The sequence below is a fragment of the Erythrolamprus reginae genome, chromosome 9, assembly GCF_031021105.1.
Source record: "Erythrolamprus reginae isolate rEryReg1 chromosome 9, rEryReg1.hap1, whole genome shotgun sequence".
NCBI classification, from domain to species: domain Eukaryota; kingdom Metazoa; phylum Chordata; class Lepidosauria; order Squamata; family Dipsadidae; genus Erythrolamprus; species Erythrolamprus reginae.
In genome coordinates this window covers 25,073,082-25,095,211 of record NC_091958.1, presented here as the reverse complement: position 1 = coordinate 25,095,211, position 22,130 = coordinate 25,073,082, and the positions used below count along the sequence as shown (strand labels likewise).

Here is a 22,130-nt window from a genome sequence, read left to right as displayed (position 1 = left end):
TTTGTATATGGGGAAGGAAGAAGGAGAGAGAAGCATTTCAAAGCACAAGAGCTTTCCAAAGATAAAAAGAATGTGTATGCAGTTCTGAAGAAATACTAATAGCAGAAAGATGTTTATGAGCAGGCTCTAATTCTTATGCATCTAGGTTAGATTATTTTAGGCTAGACCCAAGGATTTTCTTCTTTGAGCAATCTGTCAAGAGAGTAATCTCCTTTCTCTGTAATAAATTGTTTGGACATGAGAAATATCCACCACTGGATACATTTAGTCACGTAACATCTGCAATCTATATCAGGGATCTGCAACTTTGGCAACCTTAAGACTTGTGGACTTCAATTCCCAGTTTGCTGCCTGAGGAATTCTGGGAGTTGAAGTCCACAAGTCTTAAAGTTGCTAAGGCTGGAGACCCTGATCTATATGACGCAGCCCAGACTGTTTACTATTTCAGAGAAGAAATCCCGATTGCTGGATGTGAAAAGCGAGAAGCAGTGATAAGTTTCATCCTCCTGTGTTTGTATGTAGGGGGGGGGGGGTGTTCCCCTCCTATCCAAAAAAAACTCTGTATTCCACCTTTCCTTAGGTTTCCTAGCTATTAATAGGGATATAAGTCTAAGTGCTACATACAGTGCTCGTCATTTTCAATCAATATACAGTATAGATGTGGTGGTGATATCACAATTTATTATTAATATTATTATTATTATTATTTATTAGATTTGTATGCCGCCCTTCTCCGAAGACTCGGATTACTTTGTAATCCGGTTGGAAAACCAGCCAGAGCTGCTGAGAGTCTTTAATAAATAATACAGGCGGTTCTCGGTTTATGAGCACAATTGAACCCAAAATTCCTGTTGTTAAAGGAGACATTTATTAAGTAAGTTTGGACCCAGCTTACAACCTTTTCTGCCATGGTTGTTAAGTGAATCGTTTCAGTTGATAAAGTTAGTAACCTGGTTGTTAAGTGAATCCGACTTTCCCCATTGACCGCGCATGTCAGAAAGTCACAAAAGGGGGATCACATGACCAGGGACCACAGCAACGGCCATAAGTATGAACCCGTTGCTAAGCATCAGAATTTTGATCACATGGACACGTGGATGCTTCAAAGATCGTATCTGTGAAAAACAGTTGTAAGTCCCTTTCTCTACTGCCGTTGTAACTTTGAAAAGTCACTAAATTGAACTATTGCAAGTCCAGGACCACCTGTAATTCTGAGCAGCGAATTACTCTTAACTGTTTTCTGGCTAATATTTCATTTCCTTCTCTTCTCCTATTCCTACAACTGTGGACATACATACATACATACGTACGGCCATAGTTCCCTCTAAGCTGAGCAGTGAGCAATCGCTCATTTAAAAATCATCATCAACTCAGAGTTTTTCAAACCTGCCCAGAAGCCGAGAGGGAAAGAGTAAGAGGGAAGGAGAGAGAGAGGAAGAGAGGAAGAGAGAGAAACAGATAGAAAAAAGAGAGGAAGAAAAAGAGAAAGAAAAAGAATGGGAGTAAGGAAGAGAGAAAGAAAATCAAAATCTAGTTTGAAACTAGCTCAACTATTTAAGTGGCATTTTGATATTGATAGAGTTGCCCTATTATGACCTCACTGTTATAGACACACAGTACAGTATTTTATTTTGAAATTCGGAGGCAAAACAGGGTGGGTTGTTTGTTTGTTTGTTTGTTTATTTAATATTTCTGAGCCGCCCAGTCGCGAAGGGACAGCTGCTCAGACACTATACTTTTCCGCCCACCCCCCAAAAAAATTAGAGGGAACACTGCGTACAGCATTTGATTTGATTTGATTTGATTTGATTTTTTATTTTTTTTACTTTATTATTTGTATGCTATCCAATTCCCTAGGGACTCTGTAAAATTAGCAAATCTAAGAAAGTGGATTAAAGCCAACTAAAACCAATCCTAAAGAAAAAACATACATGTTATTTATGGCCGGATTTCGAAGGCCCGCCGGAAGAGCCAGGTTTTACAGCTTTCTGAACGGCCAGTAGGGTGAGGGTAGTCCGGATCTCAGGAGGTAACTGGTTCCAGAGAACTGGGGCAGCCACAGAGAAGGCTCTCCCTCGCAGTCCCACCAGCTGACACTGTTTAGCCAACAGGATCTGGAGAAGACCAACCCTGTGGGGCCTTATCGGCTGCTGGAACCATGTGGAGAAGGCGGTCCGAAGATAATCTAGCCCTAAACCATGTAGGGCTTCAAAGGTAATGACCAACACCTTGAATTGCGCCCGGAGATCAGTCGGAAGCCAGTGCAGCTCACAAAGAGTTGGTGTAGTGTGGGTGTATCTAGGTGAACCCACAACAGCTTGCCGGCTGCATTCTGGATTTCAAGGGTAGCCCCATGTAAAGCATGTTGCAATAGTCATAAGGGCATGAGTGACCCTGAGAAGAGCCTCCTGATCCAAGTAGAGTCGCAATTGGTGCACAAGGCAAACCTGTGTAAAGTTCCCCTTGCTTCAGACTTGCTTCATATCCTCCTAGAAATCTGATCCACCTGTTTCCCACAGGAAAGGTTAACATTTTAACCCCCACCATTTCAAATTACACTGGCCAATACCTCCCACCATAAGGGAACCATGGTTAATGTTTTGTTTCAGGTTTTTTTGACATGAGTGAGAGGACCTGCAACTTTTCCTCCACACTTGGGCTGTTCTACTGTGGAGGCCGGCGAGAACACGAAAGACTTCTTAAAAGTTTCTTTATGCAAAACTCAAAGTAATGTGCCCACCTCTCCAGATTGAGATGAAACAAGATTTTCCACCTCTGCAAACTGAGATGAAGCCAGTTTGTCCAACTCTGCAAACTGTGATGAAGTCAGTTGGAGTAGTGGTTAAGGTGCTGGCCTAGAAACCAAGAGACACTGAATTCTAGTTCTGCCTTAGTCCTGAAAGCCAATTGGATGACTTAGGGCCTCTCAGCCCACCCCATCTCACAAGGTTGTTGTTGTGGGGGGGGAAATAGGAGGAGCGTATGCTGTGTTCCCTGCCTTGAGTTACAACAGTAAAGGCAGGATAAAAATCTATTAAACAAATCTGTGTGTTTCATCTCTACCGACTGAGCTAGTGTGCCCATTTCGACAGGCTGAGAGGTCAATTTCTTAATTGCACAGCCTTCTTCTACCTATCAGATAATTCCCCCCAACTCCATCCTGTTTCCTGGAATAGGGAATAGAAAATAGAAAATAATAGAATAGAAAATAGAATAGAAAGTGGAGTGGAGTAGAATGACAACTTTATTGTCACTTTGATGATGGTAAAGGGAGCAAAGCTGTTAGAAAATCTGGTAGTCCCGCTATAGATACTTTGAAACCTCCTCCCAGAGGGGAGCAACAGAAACAGACCATCAGTTGGGTGTGTGGGGTTTTTAACAAGGCTTTGAGCTCTAAGCACACAGTGTTTATAAGCAGCATCCCAAATAAAGGGAAGCGAGTTTCCTATTATCTTCTCTGCTGTCCTCACCACTTTCCATAGGGACTTTCTATCTGAGGTGCTACTGGCACCAAACCAGAGTTATGCAGTTTGTTAAAATGTTCTCAACTGTGCCTCTGTCAAAAAAGAGAGGTCTTAGAGCAGGGTTAGCATTTAGACTTATATACCACTTCATAGTGCTTTTGCAGCCCTCTCTAAGCAGCTTACAGAATCAACCTCTTGCCCCCAGCAATCTAGGTCCTCATTTGACCCACCTCAGAAGGATGGAAGGCTGAGTCAACCTTGAGCCGGTGGTGAGATTTGAACTGCTGAACTACAGATAGCAGTTAGCTGAAGTAGCCTGCAGTGCTACACTCTAACCACTGCACCACCCTGCTAAGTTCATTTAGCGACCATTTAGCATTGGGCTGCTTGGCCAGCTGACTCGCATTTACGACAGTCACAGCGTCGGGGCAGGGGGGTGGGTCCCCCGACCCCTCCCCTTTGGCGACCTTCCAACCAGCGAAGCCAATGGGGAAGCCAGATTCACTTTAATAACAGAGGTATTCCTCTCCACGGTTGCAACGGTTCACTTAACAAGCGGTGCGTAGAAGGTGTAAAGCAGGGCAATGGGACCCTTAGCAACTGGATCGCTTAGCAACATAAAACGTTGGGCTCCGCCGCGGTCGTAAATCGAGGACTGCCCGTATTTCCCGATCCCGCCCTTCCACGGCTCCCTCCGAGCTCCCGACCGGGGCACCGTGCAGCCTCGCGTCCATCCTTCCCTCCCTGGGAGCCGAACTGGGCCGCCAAGTCCAACCTGGGGCCTAAAAGGGTCACCGCGTCCTCCTCCTAGGCCGCTCCCTCCCCCCGGCCTGCTCCGACTTACCCGCCGCCTCAATGCTTCGGGGGCTCCGGCTTGGCGCCACCAGCTCCGAGCGAGGCTCTTTCCCTCAGCCGAACCTTCCGCTCGGTCCAAGCAGCGTCCGAGAAGCTCCTTCCATGAAAAAAAAAAAGCGAGAAAAAACGGGCGACGGCAAAGCGCAGCGTCTGCCGGGACGCGTAGTCCCCGCACCGTTCACCCCCGTAGAACGGATGGCTAGGAGAACTACATTTCCCAGCCGCGCAAGCGAAATTGCATTTAGAGCGAACGGACGGTGGCCGCGCGAGCCCTTTTCGGAGGTAAGAGAGCGCCCCCGGGCGGTCGGCCGACGCCGCTATGCCTTGTGGAATATGTAGTCTGAAAGGCCAATGAGGGGCTCGCCGGCAACTTTTCCCCTAACCGGGAAATTCTTTTGTTGTGGACTACAACTTCCAGCATCTCTCAGCGGCATTGTTGTGAATAATAGGAATTGCAAAGTTGGAAATCCCTAAAAGTATAGTATCCAACTTGATTTTTAAAAAAAAGCTAAATTAGTTATATAGGAATTTCATCGCAGCAACTGCGAAAATTGAAGTTTACACGCTGACAAGTCACCTGTTATTCTATGTGATTATAAAGAATAAACACATACTGTACGGTAGCAAGATGCTTATTAATGCATTGCAAGTTTTTAAGACGAGATTGGACAACTGTTTACGTGAAATGCTATAGGCTTGAGCAGAGGGTTGGACTAGATGACCTGCAAGGTTCCTTTCAGCCCTATGATTCTATTCTGCTCGCATTTATTCTGTTCAGAATAAGGATGCTAGAGAATATTATATATTTAGATATTAAAATCGTCCCGTATTTTGCCCATTCTGTCCAAAATGGAGAAAATATTTTTATCCATGTCTTCTGCCATGTAAATTCATTTATTGTGTATTTTCCCTTTTGTACTCTTAATTACTCTGTTGCTATATTTTAAACTCTATGGTTTAGCTTCTGTTTTATTTCTATTAGCTGTTGTGATTGCTAGTCCTAATGGGAACAAAGGATACTATGTAAAAATATAGATAAACAAGAACCACAAATATTTCCATAGGAGTGAGCCTTTACTAGCACAAACACACATCAGTTCAAACCATTTGACATTATGGCTAAGACTCTAAAAGAAAAAAAAAGATGATGCAGTTCAGTTTGATATCATGACTATAACTCCAGGTATAATACATGGTAGAAAGTTCTGCTTGCTTGAAAACAGAAGAGGTTCCCTCTATTTATTTTGAGGACTAAGTAACTTCTGGCTTATCTTTTTAAATAGTTTTGCAGAGTCAGCAAATCTGCTAGCTGAAGAGAAAAAAATATGAATTTAATTATTGGGCTAGATTGCTCAAAATCTTGGGAACTTGTTATTACATCTAATAATAAAAAAACAACCCATGCTGTGGCATCTTTGCCTTTTAGAATATTAAGTAAAGAGTTTGTCCACCATGGTTTTCTATGCTGTGTGATCCCAAGTAACTGGGTTTATTTACCAAACCATATTTAACAAATCAGTGCCAAAGGTATACAAACCGAAACTAACAGCTGCTATCAAGGTATAACCCTTATTAGATGCTTTACTTTTACACCAATGTAGAAATTTCATTCTTATACGTCCTGTCCCGAAAATCTTGGGAAACAGAGCTGTTTCTTTTTACCAATCCTGGTTTAAATATTTAAGGCTACAAAAAGAGGAGCCAGCCCTCCCCTCAACCTCAAGTATCTGTCTTAACTCAGGATGTGAAATTAACCATGTCCTGATTTCAGAGGGCACAAACTCAAAAGAGACCACACTGTTCATCAGCCATATTCTGTCTGGTGAGAAGGCCAGAATTTTTGTGACAGCTTTCACAGAAATTAAACCTAATTGATGCTTAAGTCAAATTGTTCAAGGCCTTCTTACAACTGATTAATTGACACACTTAAGTTACCCCATAGGACCACTCTCTTCCCTCCCATCTAGCAGGGTTACTAGACTGGGACGGAATAAGAAGACGTCGTGTTATTTTTTTCCATACATAAAAATCCATAAAATTAAATTTGTCTGCAACTACAGTGTTAACAGTAATCCTGTTTACCCCAGCAAAATAAAATAAAATAAAACCCAGAACAGCTCAGAATTTGTCTCCTTTCCCGAGATTATGACCTCTAGAGCAGTGTTTCCCAACCTTGGCAACTTGAAGATATTTGGACTTCAACTCCCAGAATTCCCCAGCCAGCGAATGCTGGCTGGGGAATTCTGGGAGTTGAAGTCCAAATATCTTCAAGTTGCCAAGGTTGGGAAACACTGCTCTAGAGCAGGGCAGTTTGGAACTTGCAGAGAATCTGCATGGGAGTAACTATCCTGTTTGTGAGGCTGAAAAGTCGAGGACTCTGGGTCACCAACATTCCCATGAGACAACCATGTCAGCCGAGATCCCAACATCCATCACAGCACTGGCCACTCCAAAGTAGACACCATACGTACATCAGTAATTTCCTGATAAAAGCACAAGATCACACTAATTTGAAGAAGGACATCTCCGTTGAACAGTTGTAACCTGGCAGTAACTTTGAGGGTAAATGTTGCAACCTCCCATCAGAGATGACGGTCAGAGCGATCAACCAATGGAACTGCCTGCCAGGGGAGGTGGTGAACTCCCCAACTCTGGACACCTTCAAGAGGAGATTGGACTTCCATTTGGCTGGGGTGCTGTAGGGTTTCCTGCTCAGGCAGGGGGTTGGACTCGATGACCTAACGGTCCCTTTCAACTCTATTAATAAAATAAAATAAAAAATAATTCACTTGGGGTTGATGAGCGTTGTAGCCCAGCACACAAGGTTGGAGAAAGGTGATTTACAATGCCCTACTGGCAGATATTTCATGTTTCCTCTTCTGGAATCCAAGTTCTTCAACAACTCAATTTCTCCGTCATCCACAAGTTTCTTGATGCCTTTCACTGAGGAGCCAAGAACAACTCTATATAAATGATGCCTCGGGGTAGAGAATATTATGCCAGCTCTCTAAAAGTTGTTTTTGAGTGTTTTCTTTCAGCTACGTCCAAGCTAAACTTCCTTCAAGTCTCAAGTATGTGATCTCAAACAAATAATGCAAGCAAGAAATGATTCCTGCTAAGAAATCAAGATTTTGTAGCTACAATCCATCTAAACTTCCAGATGTTATCGGTGCTCAAGGCAAGATCTTCATAGGCACTTTTGTTTCAAAGTGACTTCTGGCAATATTTTATTCTGGGTACCATCCAAGCCCAGAACCATTCAGGGACAAACCTTGCCAAAATCATCTGCAAGATAAAAGAAAGATTGGTGTTTTTTTCCCACACAGAAGAATTTATAAGATAACTTCATCTACTGAAGGGTTAACGATAATCCTTTTTTACCATATCAAAAATCAAATCAAATCCAAAATGGCTCAGAATTTGTCTCCATTCCAGATCTTCCTATCCCTTCCTTTTTAAAAGGAAAAGGTATAAATTTTTACAGACCTTAAGCAATAAAATAAAGCAAAACTTACAGAAAGCACACAGATAGAAAACATGGCAAAAATAGGACATCGTAGCACCAGGGCGGGTGGGCAGGGGTGGGGCAGATAGCTGCTACAGTATTCCCTCGATTTTCGCAGGGGATGCGTTCCGAGACTGCCCGCGAAAGTTGAATTTCCGTGAAGTAGAAATGCGGAAATAAATACACCATTTTTGGCTATGAACAGTATCACAAGCCTTCCCTTAACACTTTAAACCCCTAAATTACCATTTCCCATTCCCTTAGCAACCATTTAGATTATTACTCACCATGTTTATTTATTAAAGTTTATTTTAAAAAATATTTATTAAAGGCGGACGAAAGTTTGGCGATGACATATGATGTCATCGGCCGGGAAAAACCATGGTATAGGGGGGGGGGGAAACGCAAAGTATTTTTTAATTAATATTTAAAAAAAACAATGGTATAGACTTTTCGCGAAGTTCGGACGCGCGAAAATCGAGGGAACACTGTACTGGTTCACCCAAACCACTCCAAATTGGCTGAATACCACTTTGGTCTGTTCATCCTTCCCTGTTTCCCTGAAAATAAGTCACCCCCGAAAGTAAGACGTAGGAGACGTTTCGTTTCACAGCATTCCCAAACAGAACATATATAACACTGCTGTCCATAAATTACATCCCCAAATGCAGCATCAATCAGATTTAAAACACATCCAACAGGCGGCTGCGTGCTTGGGGGCATTTTTGCTACAGCAGGATACAGGATACGAGTCATTGAAAAAAAATAAGACATCCCCTGAAAATAGGACATAGCGCATCTTTGGGAGCAAAAATTAATGTAAGACACTGTCTTATTTTCGGGAAAACACTGTAGCAACACCAAGAGAAGAATGCGAAGAAGCTATGGAAAAAAACAATCTCACCAAGAGCGTATGGGGCCAATATCCTGTGGTCCTTCGGGACACTCCGAGGGTGGTGACAGCATGACCAGCATACTCGTCCGGGGAAGGCACGAAAAAGCTCATTTTGCAGAGGGTACTACTCAGCTTTGTCATGTTGGAGCAAACGTAGAATGGAATTAAGCTCTGGATGAAAATGCCCTGAGGGGCATATTCATAGTGAAGGGATCTGCTGAAGTGATCCAGGTAAGCCTACGGAGAATAAAGGATGAAGAGAAGGGGAGAAATTAAATTCTGGGTTTAGATATATAAGAGGGGACTAAGGGTGAACATGGCTTGACTGGGTGGTACATTTAATTTATTATTATTATTATAATTATTATTATATTATTTATTAGATTTGTATGCCGCCCTTCTCCGAAGACTCATTAATTAATTAACTCATTTCTGGAAGCTCATGCAACAGTAAACCCATAAAGCGATTAAGCAAATTGAGTCAAATACATGTTACATCATAAAAAATATGCAATCAAGGTTAACCATCTATACCGCCAGGCATGGGGGATTTGAGACACCTTTCCCCCAGGCTTATTATAATTTATGTTTGGTATGTATGTGCTGTTTGGTTTTTTAAATTGATAGGGTTTTTAGTTTTTTCTTAATATTAGATTTGTGCCTGTACAATATTGTTTTATCGCTTGTTGTGAGCCGCCCCGAGTCTTCGGAGAGGGGCGGCATACAAATCTAATAAATTATTATTATTATTATTATTATTATTATTATTATTATTATTATTATTATTAACGCTGATCAAGATTAGCTTATTTTCTTCCATCTGCTCAGATTTGACCTGATTAAAGCCTGCTGTATGAATCAACCAATACATAACGAAACTCCAATTCTAACATTAAACTAACCATGTTAGCTCAGGATGGACAATTCCAACCCAGTTTTTCAAGTTGTAAAATCTTCAAAGAATCATGCTATCAAACTCTGGTAAAATGATTAATATTTTGGGTACTGTAGTCCCTTCCTTCCTTCCTTCCTTCCTTCCTTCTTTCCTTTCTTTTCCTTTCCTTTTTTCCTCCCTTCCTTCCTCCCTCCCTCCCCCCTCCCTCTTTCCCTCCCTCCCTCCAAACTGTTGTGTCCATTATAGGTAGAATCCATTACAGTCATATTTTGAGGACTATCTGGTAGATAAAATGTGGGTTCCTTGAGGTTTCCCTAGCTCAAGATAGAGACCTGAGAACTCACTTTATTACTCTAAATTATTATTATTAGTATTTACTGAATTTATATGCCACCTATCTCACCATCCAGCAACTCTGAGTGGCTTACATCATAATACTATAATAATATAAAACAATGAAAAAATCAAAAACAATTAAAAACATTGAGCAGTATAAATTAAAACATTAAAATTAGCCACAAACTGGATACCATGGGCCAATATGTAAATAGGGTAGAGATGGGATCTTCCCCCAATCTTCTAACCACTTCCAGAATGGAGAACTGCTCTCAGACACAAAAGTATCAGGACCATATGTTAAGTTGTGGTTCAAAGCTTGAATGCTCAATCCTATGCACAATAATCTAGACCAGTGGTTCTCAACCTGGGGGTCAAGACCCCTTTGGGGGGATGAACGACCGTTTCATAGGGGTCGCCTAAAACCATGGAAAAAGACAAATTTCCCATGGTTTTAGGAACTATTTTTACAATCCGACCAATCAGGCGTTTGCAGTGGGGTTGTCCCTCTGACCTTCCTGCCAATCAGCTTAAAGCTCTGTTGGGAAAATTGGCGCTAGACTTATGATTGGGGGTCACCACAACATGAGGAACTGTATTAAGGGGTCATAGCATTAGAAAGGTTGAGAACCACTGATCTAGACAGCTGAAGGTCAATATTAAACTGGCGTTGGAAAAGGGCTGATGGAATTGGACTTAGGTCTTGGTGTCCTGACTTGGTTGTTTTCCTGCAGAAATTCCACTGACCAAAGTAGGCCGCATCATCAGTGAAATTGAATTTGGATGGGTCACTGGGACCAGAGATTAACTCTGCCAAAATTTCGGATTCATGTTAGACTCCATCTTTTTCTCATGGAATATGTGCTTTGGGCTGTTCTGTTTCTGCAGTGCCTTCCTATTGGCTGATTGGTAAGTTGAAGGTTGATTATCGGCTGTCATTTCCTTAAGCTGCCAAGTCCTCGACTCCAAAGTATTTTGATAAGCTGGTGGTAATTCATCAGTAATTCAACATCATCTGTGCTTATTCTGTTACCTAGTTTGTAATTTAGAGCCTGGGTGACACAGTGTTTAGAGTGTAGCACTGCAGGCTACTTCAGCTAACTGCTAGCTGTAGTTTAGCAGTTCAAATCTCACCACCGGATCAAGGTTGACTCAGCCTTCCATCCTTCCAAAGTGGGTAAAATGGGGATCCAGATTGTTGGGGGAGATATGCTGATTCTGTAAACCAGTGTTTCCCAACCTTGGCAACTTGAAGATATTTGGACTTCAACTCCCAGATTTCCCCAGTCCAGATATCTTCAAGTTGCCAAGGTTGGGAAACACTGCTGTAAACCACTTAGAGAGGGCTGTACAAGCCCTATGGAGCCGTATATAAGTCTAAATGCTATTGCTATTGTGTAATGAAACATCTGCAAGAAAACAATCAAGCTCAGAGAGCCCCAAGGACCCTTCATTTCAATCCTGAGTAACAAATATTCTTCTTTAGTGCATTCTTGACAAATGTATCTTTTTCTTTTATGTACACTGAGAGCATAAGCACCAAGACAAATTCCTTGTGTGTCCAATCACACTTGGCCAATAAAGAATTCTATTCTATTCTATTCTATTCTGTTTGTAGCAATGCAACAATTCTAGGCTGATGACATGCTTAACTCTACCCTCACCAGCTCTGTCTTCTCAGTTGCTCTCCTTTTAGTACCTACTTGATAGGGCAATTATACTCTTTAAGGATAAAATGAGTGAACAACCACCTCCTCAGATGCTAACCAGAGTCCTCTTCACCAAAGGACCAGTTAGAAAATTAACATAAATACCAATGTTTAACAAGATAAATTCATTTTATTTTTTCATTGATGAAAGTAACTAACCAAACTTGAAATTGTTTCAGAAATGGGTTATGGTCTGCATGTACAGTGGTACCTCGGTTCTCAAACGCCTCGGTTTTCATACATTTCGGATTTCAAACAAAATTTTCTGCAAAAATTTGCTTCGGTAGCCAAACAAAAATTCGGATACTGAACAGAAAATTTTGTTTACTATCCGAAATGTAAGATCTGAGGGGACGAGGTCAGAGGGAATGGGAGTCGGAATCCCGACACACCCCTCCTGGCCGCCCTCTTAACAGCCTCCCAGTCTCTACCTTGTAACTGCTCCAAGCTGCAGGAAGGGCAGGGCTGGTTGCAATACCGGCAGGTTCGGGGGGCTCCTTTCCTCAGCGGTTCAGTTTGGTACCTCCAGGCAGCTGCACCAACTTTTTCCTTCCCGGCGGCGGCTCCGGCGGCTTCCCTACGAGGAGGAGCAGCGTCAGGAACGTCATGTGATGAAGGTAAGCCGCCGGAGCCGTTGCTGCTGGGAAGGAAAAAGTTGGTGCAGCTGCCTGGAGGTACCGAACTGAACCGCTGAGGAAAGGAGCCCCCCAAAACTGCCGGTATTGCAGCCAGCCCTACCATTCCTGCAGCTTGGAGCAGTTACAAGGTAGAGACTGGGAGGCTGTTAAGAGGGCGGCCAGGAGGGGCGTGTCGGGATTCCGACTCCCATTCCCTCTCACCTCGTCCCCTCAGATCCTTATCCCATAGGAAATAGAGGAAATACTGTAGATTTAATTGGTTCCCAGCAAGTCAATGGGCTGGGAACCAATTAAATCCATTTCCATTATTTCCTATGGGATAAATTAATTCGGTTCTCAACCAAATCGGTTCTCAACCACACTTCTGGAACGGATTGTGGTCGAGAACCGAGGTACCACTGTATATATGTTTTCTCTTTTTATTGTATTGGAAAATCTAAATAAAGTTAAAAAAAAGAAAAGAAAATTATCACCAACAGGCATCCCCCCCCCCATCGACGTATGCGGAGTCTGCGGAGAGGGGCGGCATACAAATCTAATAAATAATAATAAATAAGTATACCTTGGAAGCGGAATATGCTGTGTACTGGGGACAGGGATTGCAGCAACTGATAGAGGAAATGTTGACGATGGCCCCCTTCTTCCTCTGCACCATGCCCGGCAACACCAGGTGCGCCATCATGTTGGCGGCTCCAACATTTACATTGATGAACTCCCAAATCTGAGCCTCTGTCAAGTTGGTGAAGGAATCGGGCAGAGGGCTAAGGATCCCGGCGTTGTTGACCAAGATGCCGATCTCTTTGCCTTCCAGAACCTTCTTGATGACCGGATAGGCCTCACGGCCTCTGCTAAAGTCAGTCATGACAGTCATGGTGCTGACGTTGTAAGTCTCCATGATCTGTTTAGCACAAGCTTCTAATTCTTCCCGGTTCCGGCTGATCAAGATGAGGTCAACTCCACAACTGGCCAGTTCTTTAGCGTAGGAAAAGCCAATGCCTGAGGTTCCTCCTGCAAAGAAGCAGAGACACATGGGTGTTCTGACCCAGATCCCCAAACATAACAATCCCTCTGTAGTGAACAACCCCACCCCACACCCTCAGTGAACTGGCACCAGCGTCTTGGCCCGCAGCTGTGGAAGACAACTCTGTTGCCATTATTTATTTATTTATTGGATTTGTATGCCGCCCCTCTCCGTAGACTCAGGGCAGCTAACAACAATGATAAAAACAGCATGTAATAATCCAATTAATAAAACAACTAAAAACCCTTATTATAAAACCAAGCATACACACAAACATACCATGCATAACTTGTAATGGCCTAGGGGGAAGGAATATCTTAACTCCCCCATGCCTGGCGGCATAAGTGAGTCTTGAGTAGTTTGCGAAAGACAGGGAGGGTGGGGGCAGTTCTAATCTCCGGGGGGAGTTGGTTCCAGAGGGCCGGGGCCGCCACAGAGAAGGCTCTTCCCCAAATGACATTGTTTAGTCGACGGGACCCGGAAAAGGCCAACTCTGTGGGACCTTATCGATCGCTTGGATTTGTGCGGTAGCAGGCGGTTCCAGAGGTAATCTGGTCCAATGCCATGTAGGGCTTTAAAGGTCATGACCAACACTTTGAATTGCAGCCAATGCAAGCCGCGGAGTGTTGAAGAAACATGGGCGAATCTTGGAAGCCCCACGACAGCTCTCGCGGCTGCGTTCTGCACGATCTGAAGTTGACATTAGCTGGAATGCTAAGCTTGGAGTGATTGAAATGGAGAGACTGTGGATAGCCTGGGTAACAAGACTAAAGCGTTTGCGTTGGAGTGAGAGGTGAAGAAGTGCTAAAGCTGTACAGCTGTTCAGGCCGGTGTTTCTCAGCCTTGTTAACTTTAAGACCTGTGGATTTCAATTCCCAGAATTCCCCAGCTAGCTGAGCTAAGGATTCTGGGAGTTGAAGTCCACAGATTTCAAAGTTGTGGAGGTTGAGAAATATTGGCCTGTACTTATGCAGAATGAAAAATCTGAAAGCAGATGCCTAGATTTAGTTTAACAGTAGGATATTCAAAATACAGTGATACCTCATCTTCCGAACCTCTCTTCATACAAACTTTTTGTGATACGAACCTGGTGCTTAAGATTTTTTTGCCTCTTCTTCCGAACTATTTTCACCTTATGAACCTGAGCCGCCACTGCTGGGATCCCCCGCCTCCGGACTTCCGTTGCCAGCCGAAGCGCTGGGATTTCCCTGAGCCTCCCCCTCGCTGGGAAACCCCACCTCCGGACTTCCATTGTCAGCCGAAGCACTGGGATTTCCCTGAGCCTCCCCTCACTGGGATTCAAAGCAGCACCAGCAAAAATGAAGGGAATCCCAGCAAGGGGAGCCTCAGGGAAATCCCAGCAATGCAGGAACGGGGGCTTCGGTTGGCAACGGAAGTCCGGAGGCGGTGTTTCCCAGCGGCGCAAGGCAAAAGGGGTGACTTTTGGGATGGGGTTGCATGCATTATTTGCTTTTACATTGATTCCTATGGGGAAAATTGCTTCGTCTTAAAAAAATTTATCTTACGAATACGGTCATGGAACGAATTAAGTTTGTAAGACGAGGTATAACTGTATTATAATTCTTGTTATTTTATTGGAGAAATTATACATAAAGCGATCCCCTTATATAGAGTGCTGGTGAGACCACATTTGGAATACTGTGTTCAGTTCTGGAGACCTCACCTACAAAAAGATATTGACAAAATTGAACGGGTCCAAAGACGGGCTACAAGAACGATGGAAGATCTTAAGCATAAAACGTATCAGGAAAGACTTCATGAACTCAATCTGTATAGTCTGGAGGACAGAAGGAAAAGGGGGGACATGATGGAAACATTTAAATATGTTAAAGGGTTAAATAAGGTTCAGGAGGGAAGTGTTTTTAATAGGAAAGTGAACACAAGAACAAGGAGACACAATCTGAAGTTAGTTGGAGGAAAGATCAAAAGCAACATGAGAAAATATTATTTTACTGAAAGAGTAGTAGATCCTTGGAACAAACTTCCAGCAGATGTGGTTGGTAAATCTACAGTAACTGAATTTAAACATGCCTGGGATAAGATAAAATACAGGAAATAGTAAGATAAAATACAGGAAATAATATAAGGGCAGACTAGATGGACCATGAGGTCTTTTTCTGCCGTCAGTCTTCTATGTTTCTATGTTTCTAAGCCATTGGATGTGTGTGTGTGTGTGTGTGTGTGTGTGTGTGTGTGTGTGTGTGTGTAAGGTGGGGATCTTACCTGTAACCACAGCCCATTTTCCATACCGCTTGCTTAAGTCAGGCCGGCCAAAGACGCGTGGAACGAAATGCACCCTGATCAGCACGTAGCTGTCATTCAAAATGGTGACGCACACTTTGCTCGCGTAGAAAGCTCCCACAATCGCTAGCATCTCCACGCAGTAGTGGTAGGACCGTCCGATCTCTCGCATCAACAGGGAGAAACTGTCCACCGCAGCCATTGCAACCGGATTATCTTGTAAGGGGAAACACATGAGAGGTGACAGTTAGGGTGAATTTATGTCGGATACGGGGAAACCTTCCTGTATCATACAAACATTTCTTTAGCAACCATTTGAAGTTACGATGAGACTGGAAAATAGTGACTTAACAATCAGTCCTCACACTTAAGAATTGTCACAGTATCCCCACGGTCACATAATCAGAATTTGGTATTTTGGCAACTGTCATGTTGTACATTTATTTATTTAATTGGATTTGTATGCCGCCCCTCTCCAAGGCCTCGCGGCGGCTCACAGCATATACAAAGACACAATAGAACAGAACAGAACAGAATAGAATAGAATAGAATTTTATTGGCCAAGTGTAATTGGACACACAAGAAATTTGTCTTTGGTGCATATACTCTCATCGTACATAAAAGAAAAAGATACATTTGTCAAGAACCATGTGGTTCAACACGTAAAAATTGTCACAGGGGTCAAATAAGCAATGGAGAAACAATCAATATTAATAAAAATCTTAGGATACAAGCAACAAGTTACAGTCATACAGTCCTAAGTGGGAGGAAAGGGATGATAGGAATGAGGAGAAAAACTAGTAGAAAGTGCAGATTTAGTAAAAAGTCTGACAGTGTTGAGAGAATTATTTGTTTAGTAGAACGATGGCGTTCGGGGAAAAACTGTTCTTGTGTCTAGTTGTCTTGGTGTGCAGGGCTAGGTAGCGACGTTTTGAGGGTAGGAGTTGAAACAGTACAATTAATCCAATTAATATACATTTTAAAAAATCTTTAAAAATTCTAACTTTAAAAACGTTCATTCAATAAAATCATACTATGGTCAGGGGGAAGATCTTGTAACCCCAGGCCTGGTGACAAAGATGAATTTTTAAACTCTTCTGGTAGGCGAGGAGGGTGGGGGCACTGCAAATCTCCAGGGGGAGCTGATTCCAGAGGGCCGGGGCCCCCAGAGAGAAGGCTCTTCTCCTAGGTCCCACCAGCTGACATTGTTTGGTCAACGGGACGCTAAGGAGACCAACTCTGTGGGACCTCACTGGTCGCTGGGATTCATGCCGCAGAAGGCATGAACATGCATAAGGCATGTTGCATAGGACAGTTGCACTTTTGGGAGGTCATGTGATCGCCATTTGAAACCTTCCCAGCCAGGGTCCAACAAACAGAGTCAATGGAGGAAGCTGGCTTCATAGAATAGACTAGTGTTTCCCAACCTTGGCAAGTTGAAGATATTTGGATTTCAACTCCCAGAATTCCCGGTCCTTCTGCACCGGTTGGAGGGGTTGGGGGTGGGAGGCACTGTGCTTCAGTGGTTCTCCTCCTACCTCTCTGGCCGGTTGCAGTCGGTGTTAGTGGGGGGTCAGAGGTCGACTCCGAGGTCTCTCCCTTGTGGAGTACCCCAGGGGTCGGTCCTCTCCCCCTTGCTATTTAACATCTACATGAAACCGCTGGGTGAGATCATCCAAGGATATGGGGTGAGGTATCATCAATATGCTGATGATACCCAGCTTTACATCTCCACCCCATGCCCAGTCAACGAAGCGGTGGAAGTGATGTGCCGGTGCCTGGAGGCTGTTGGGGCCTGGATGGGTGTCAACAGACTCAAGCTCAACCCGGATAAGACGGAGTGGCTGTGGGTTTTGCCTCCCAAGGACAATCCCATCTGTCCGTCCATTACCCTGGGGGGGGAATCATTGACTCCCTCAGAGAGGGTCCGCAACTTGGGCGTCCTCCTCGATCCACAGCTCACATTAGAGAACCACCTTTCAGCTGTGGCGAGGGGGGCGTTTGCCCAGGTTCGTCTGGTGCACCAGTTGCGGCCCTATCTGGACCAGGACTCATTACTCACAGTCACTCATGCCCTCATCACCTCGAGGTTCGACTACTGTAATGCTCTCTACATGGGGCTACCTTTGAAAAGTGTTCGGAAACTTCAGATCGTGCAGAATGCAGCTGCGAGAGCAGTCATGGGCTTACCCAGGTATGCCCATGTTTCACCATCACTCCGCAGTCTGCATTGGCTGCCGATCAGTTTCCGGTCACAATTCAAAGTGTTGGTTATGACCTTTAAAGCCCTTCATGGCACTGGACCAGAATATCTCCGAGACCGCCTTCTGCCGCACGAATCCCAGCGACCGATTCGGTCCCACAGAGTGGGCCTCCTCCGGGTCCCGTCAACTAAACAATGCCGGTTGGCGGGCCCCAGGGGGAGAGCCTTCTCTGTGGCGGCACCGGCCCTCTGGAACCAACTCCCCCCGGAGATCAGAACTGCCCCTACTCTTCCTGCCTTCCGTAAACTCCTCAAAACCCACCTTTGCCGTCAGGCATGGGGAAACTAAACATCTCCCCCTGGGCACGTTGAAGTTATATATGGTATGCCTGTATGTGTGTATGTTAGTATAGGGGTTTTTCTTAAATTTATAATATTTTAATTAATTGGATTGTATTGGATTGTTTTTTCACTTGTTGTGAGCCGCCCCGAGTCTTCGGAGAGGGGCGGCATACAAATCCAAATAATAAATAAATAATAAATAAATAAATAAATGCAAACACTGGAATAGACGATAGAATACTGAGTATAGAATACGCCGGTATAGAACCATGTTGGCAAACCTATGGCATACGGGCCACAGGTGGCATGCAGAACCATATCAGAAGGCACGCGAAGCATTGCCCTATGTCAGCTCCAGCGTGCATGCACTCACTAGCCAGCGGATTTTCAACCTTGGGGAGTGCGGGGGAGGGTGCGCATGCGTGGGAGGGAGGGAATGGGTACTCCACACCCACCCAGCAGTATTTATAGAGGGACGGCAGCTCAGAACATGCTTTGTTCACCCAAGCACAAAGCCGAAGACCACAGCCTGAAGACGAGGAATGGGACCTCATCGAAATGTGTGTGTGTGTGTGTGTGTGTCACATGTTTTTGCTGAATTTGAAAATTAAGGAAGACTAGGATAGATCTATTTTGGCCTTATTTTGGCCTACATCAGCTAGCCACACCCTCACTGGGACTTGAACTTGCAACCTTTGCCTTGTAAGGCAGAGAATTAACCTCTAGGCTACAGTATCCAATCCCTTCAGCTCTCTATCAGGGAAGGGTTACATGTTTGTTTGTGTGTGTGTGTGTCGAATCAGCCTGGTATATTGAAGGAACATCATAGCTCCTTTTTTGCCTCTCAGCAAATATATATATATATACAGTATATATATATATATATATATGTAGATTGTTCTGAGTTCGGGTTTTGCCCTGTGTAATGTTTTGCATGTCTATGCGACGTTTCGGCGAAATCACATTCACCATCATCAGGCTGAAGTTCCAATCTTTGTGTTGTTGTAAATGGAATGTTAGCAACTGTCATTTCTTCCTAGTATATAGTGTGGGGGTGGAGATTTGTTTTGAATGTAGCAAATAGATTGGGTGATTATGTTTCAGTGATCTGATTGGTTGGTGTAATCATAGTTATTAGAAGGAATGACATGGAGATTTTTATGAAGTGTTTTGTTTAAGGCTGATTTCCAAATATAAAATTCTAAAATCATAATTATTAGAAGGATTGACATGCTGATTATTATGAAGTGTTTATTTTGTTTAAGGCTGGTTTCCAAATCTCTGGCAGGCGGGAGGTATCATCTCTTTTATTTATACAAAGGGGTCTCCTCTCAATTTCTATAGCTTCTAGAGAAATTCTTCTATATAAATTCTCTGTTTTGTGGAGTAATTTAGTTTTTTCAAAGTCAATTTCGTGCCCTGTTTTTTTAATGTGCTGGACAAGGGAGGAGGTCTTTTCTTCTTTTTTGACTGCATTCACATGTTCTGATATATATATATATATATATATATATATATATATATATATGTGTGTGTGTGTGTGTGTGTGTGTGTGTGTGTGTGTGTGTGTGTGTGTGAATGATGAGGCAGCAGCCATCTCGATCACCGGAACATAGAAACTTTAATAAAACCACTTAGCTTTCGTTAGCGTGCTGCTAACTTCGTCAGAGTTTAAAACTCTGACGAAGTTAGCAGCACGCTAACGAAAGCTAAGTGGTTTTATTAAAGTTTCTATGTTCCGGTGATCGAGATGGCTGCTGCCTCATCATTCACGTATGTACCTGGAACTCGCATTTTTAGGACTATTCTTGATATATATATATATATATATATATATATTTATTTATATATATTTATTTATTTATACATATGTATCACATGTTTTTGCTGAATTTTTAAAATTAAGGGAGACTAGGATAGCACTATTTCGCCTTGTTCTGGCCTCATCAGCTAGCCATACCCTTACTGGGATTTCATCCTGGGGCATCTGCCTTGTAAGGCAGAGAATTAACCAGATCTGATCCCTTCAGCTTTGTACCAGGGAGGGGCTATATGTTTTTTCTGTTGGATTTATATATGTGTGTGTGTGTGTGTGTGTGTGTGTGTGTGTGTGTGTGTTCTGCTGGCATGTCTCAACCGTCCGTAATTACAGGGTAATTAGTCCAGAAAGACACACACCACACGATAGAAGGAAAACCCAAAAGTCTTTATCAACAGAAAAACAGAAACAGCTCCCTTTTTAAATGTCAAATGGATTTTCTGGTACACACAAGGCACAGGTTAAATGCAATCCAAATGCTCACCCAATAACTGGGAAATTGAGTCCAATTCTAAAGTCCAGAAAGTCCACACACAATCAAGCAAAAACCACGATCTTGACAAAACTATGAATCAGATAAACTGCCATGAGGCTAAAACAGCAGGCTGCTCTTTTATCTGTAGCACTAATTACAGCAGCCCCACCCAACCACAGGTGGCCTCACTTATCTCCTGTAATAATCCTTCAGTTGTTGTCTCCTATGCATCACTCTACGCATGCGTGGATATGTCATACATTCTTGTTCAGAATCCAGGGATGATAAGGATGATTGATCTCCTCCTGGGCTGTCTGCCAAACTCCCCTATTCCAAGTCACCCCCACCTTCTTCTTCTTCCGAGCAAACTTCACTCCCTGACTCTGTCAGCAATAAAACAGGCCTATTACATGTTGATGTTTCCCCTGCATCCATCTCCACATTCCTTGGGGCAGGAGCTGGGCCAGAGCCAACCACAACATATATGTATATATATGAAGGTATATATATGAAGGTCTTGGCATATTCGGGTTTCTTCCCGTGTAGATACACACACACACATAGGGGTGAGCTACTGCCCAGACTGGGACACACACACACACACACACACACACACACACACACACACACACAATGCAATTGGGTAGCAAAAATGGAGCTCCACCCCAGAGCACTCAATTTGCACTGAAAGATGTTGAAAGAAAATGCAGGATGTTCTGCATAAGCCACGCCCACAGTGTGGTAGTAAAAATTTTGGTAGCCCTTCACTTTATACATACATATACATATACATTTTTTTAAATATTTTAAATTATATTTAGATTTGTCATGAATTGTTGTATCCTGCTGTGAGCCGCCCCGAGTCTGCGGAGAGGGGCGGCATACAAATTTAAATAATAAATAAATATGTTTTTTCCTGAAATAGCACTATTCTAGTCTCCCTTAATTTTAATTATTCAGCAAAAATATGTGATACATATACATGTAGATGTATATATACCGGTATATATATGTGTGTCACAGGTTTTTTGACAGAAAAGGCACACACACATATATATAATAAAAATTGAATGACTCCTCTTTGGAAAACAGTTTTTAATTTTTTGGAAAAAGGAAACACGACATTCAAAAAACAGGAAATATTTCATTTCAAGGGCTGCCTGTTCACCAGAGAACAAAAAAAGGAGGATATTGACTGGATACTGCTAACCAACAGCATAGATGTCTCCACCTTTGGAAGGCCTCTCTTTTGGCATCCTTTGCACATTTTGCCAGCGCGTGGCTGGCATGTTAGCAAACTCATCAATGACATCGTTTTTCAAAGACACACCATTACTGCAAAGCAGGACATTAGCATCCTCTCCAGAACAGCAAGAATTAATTCCTAGGCTGATTAAGGCAAGCCAATTAAGACAGAATCTCTTTGAAAGGATTTTTCCTCCCTTCCCTTCCTATAAACCTCAACTGAACTCTCCAACCTGGCCCTCCCCATTTCCCCCATTGCTGAATCAAGCTAAACTTGGCTGATTTCTGTCCATTTATTCAGAAATTGGAGCTCTTAATCCAATGGCAGTTCACAATAATCTTTTAAACTATTTCATTTGTTTATTGTATTTATTTATTTATTTATTTATTTATTTATTTATTTATTTATTTGGTTTGCCAAGTACCTATTGGTGGTATACAAAGACGTAACTATTTATATACATGA

At 43.1% G+C, this 22,130-nt stretch overlaps 2 protein-coding genes across 4 annotated transcripts in view; both read right to left on the bottom strand.

Moving 5' to 3' along the window:
* Nucleotides 1–4,446, bottom strand: part of MBTPS1 (membrane bound transcription factor peptidase, site 1) — a 71,352-nt gene extending 66,906 nt beyond the window's left edge. For both annotated transcript variants that reach the window (XM_070760544.1, XM_070760545.1), the window contains exon 1: nt 4,309–4,446. The gene's annotated coding sequence lies outside the window, so the exon portion shown is untranslated. The remainder of the gene's footprint in view (nt 1–4,308) is intronic.
* A 2,111-nt stretch (nt 4,447–6,557) lies between these two features.
* The window catches only part of HSDL1 (hydroxysteroid dehydrogenase like 1), a 17,279-nt gene continuing 1,706 nt past the window's right edge, over nt 6,558–22,130 (bottom strand). For both annotated transcript variants that reach the window (XM_070760542.1, XM_070760543.1), the window contains exons 2-5: nt 15,563–15,796; nt 12,860–13,305; nt 8,729–8,956; nt 6,558–7,604 (exon numbers count right to left, since the gene is read on the bottom strand). In XM_070760542.1, the coding sequence (XP_070616643.1) occupies nt 7,524–7,604; nt 8,729–8,956; nt 12,860–13,305; nt 15,563–15,796 (989 nt within the window). In that variant the 3' untranslated portion in view covers nt 6,558–7,523. The remainder of the gene's footprint in view (nt 7,605–8,728; nt 8,957–12,859; nt 13,306–15,562; nt 15,797–22,130) is intronic.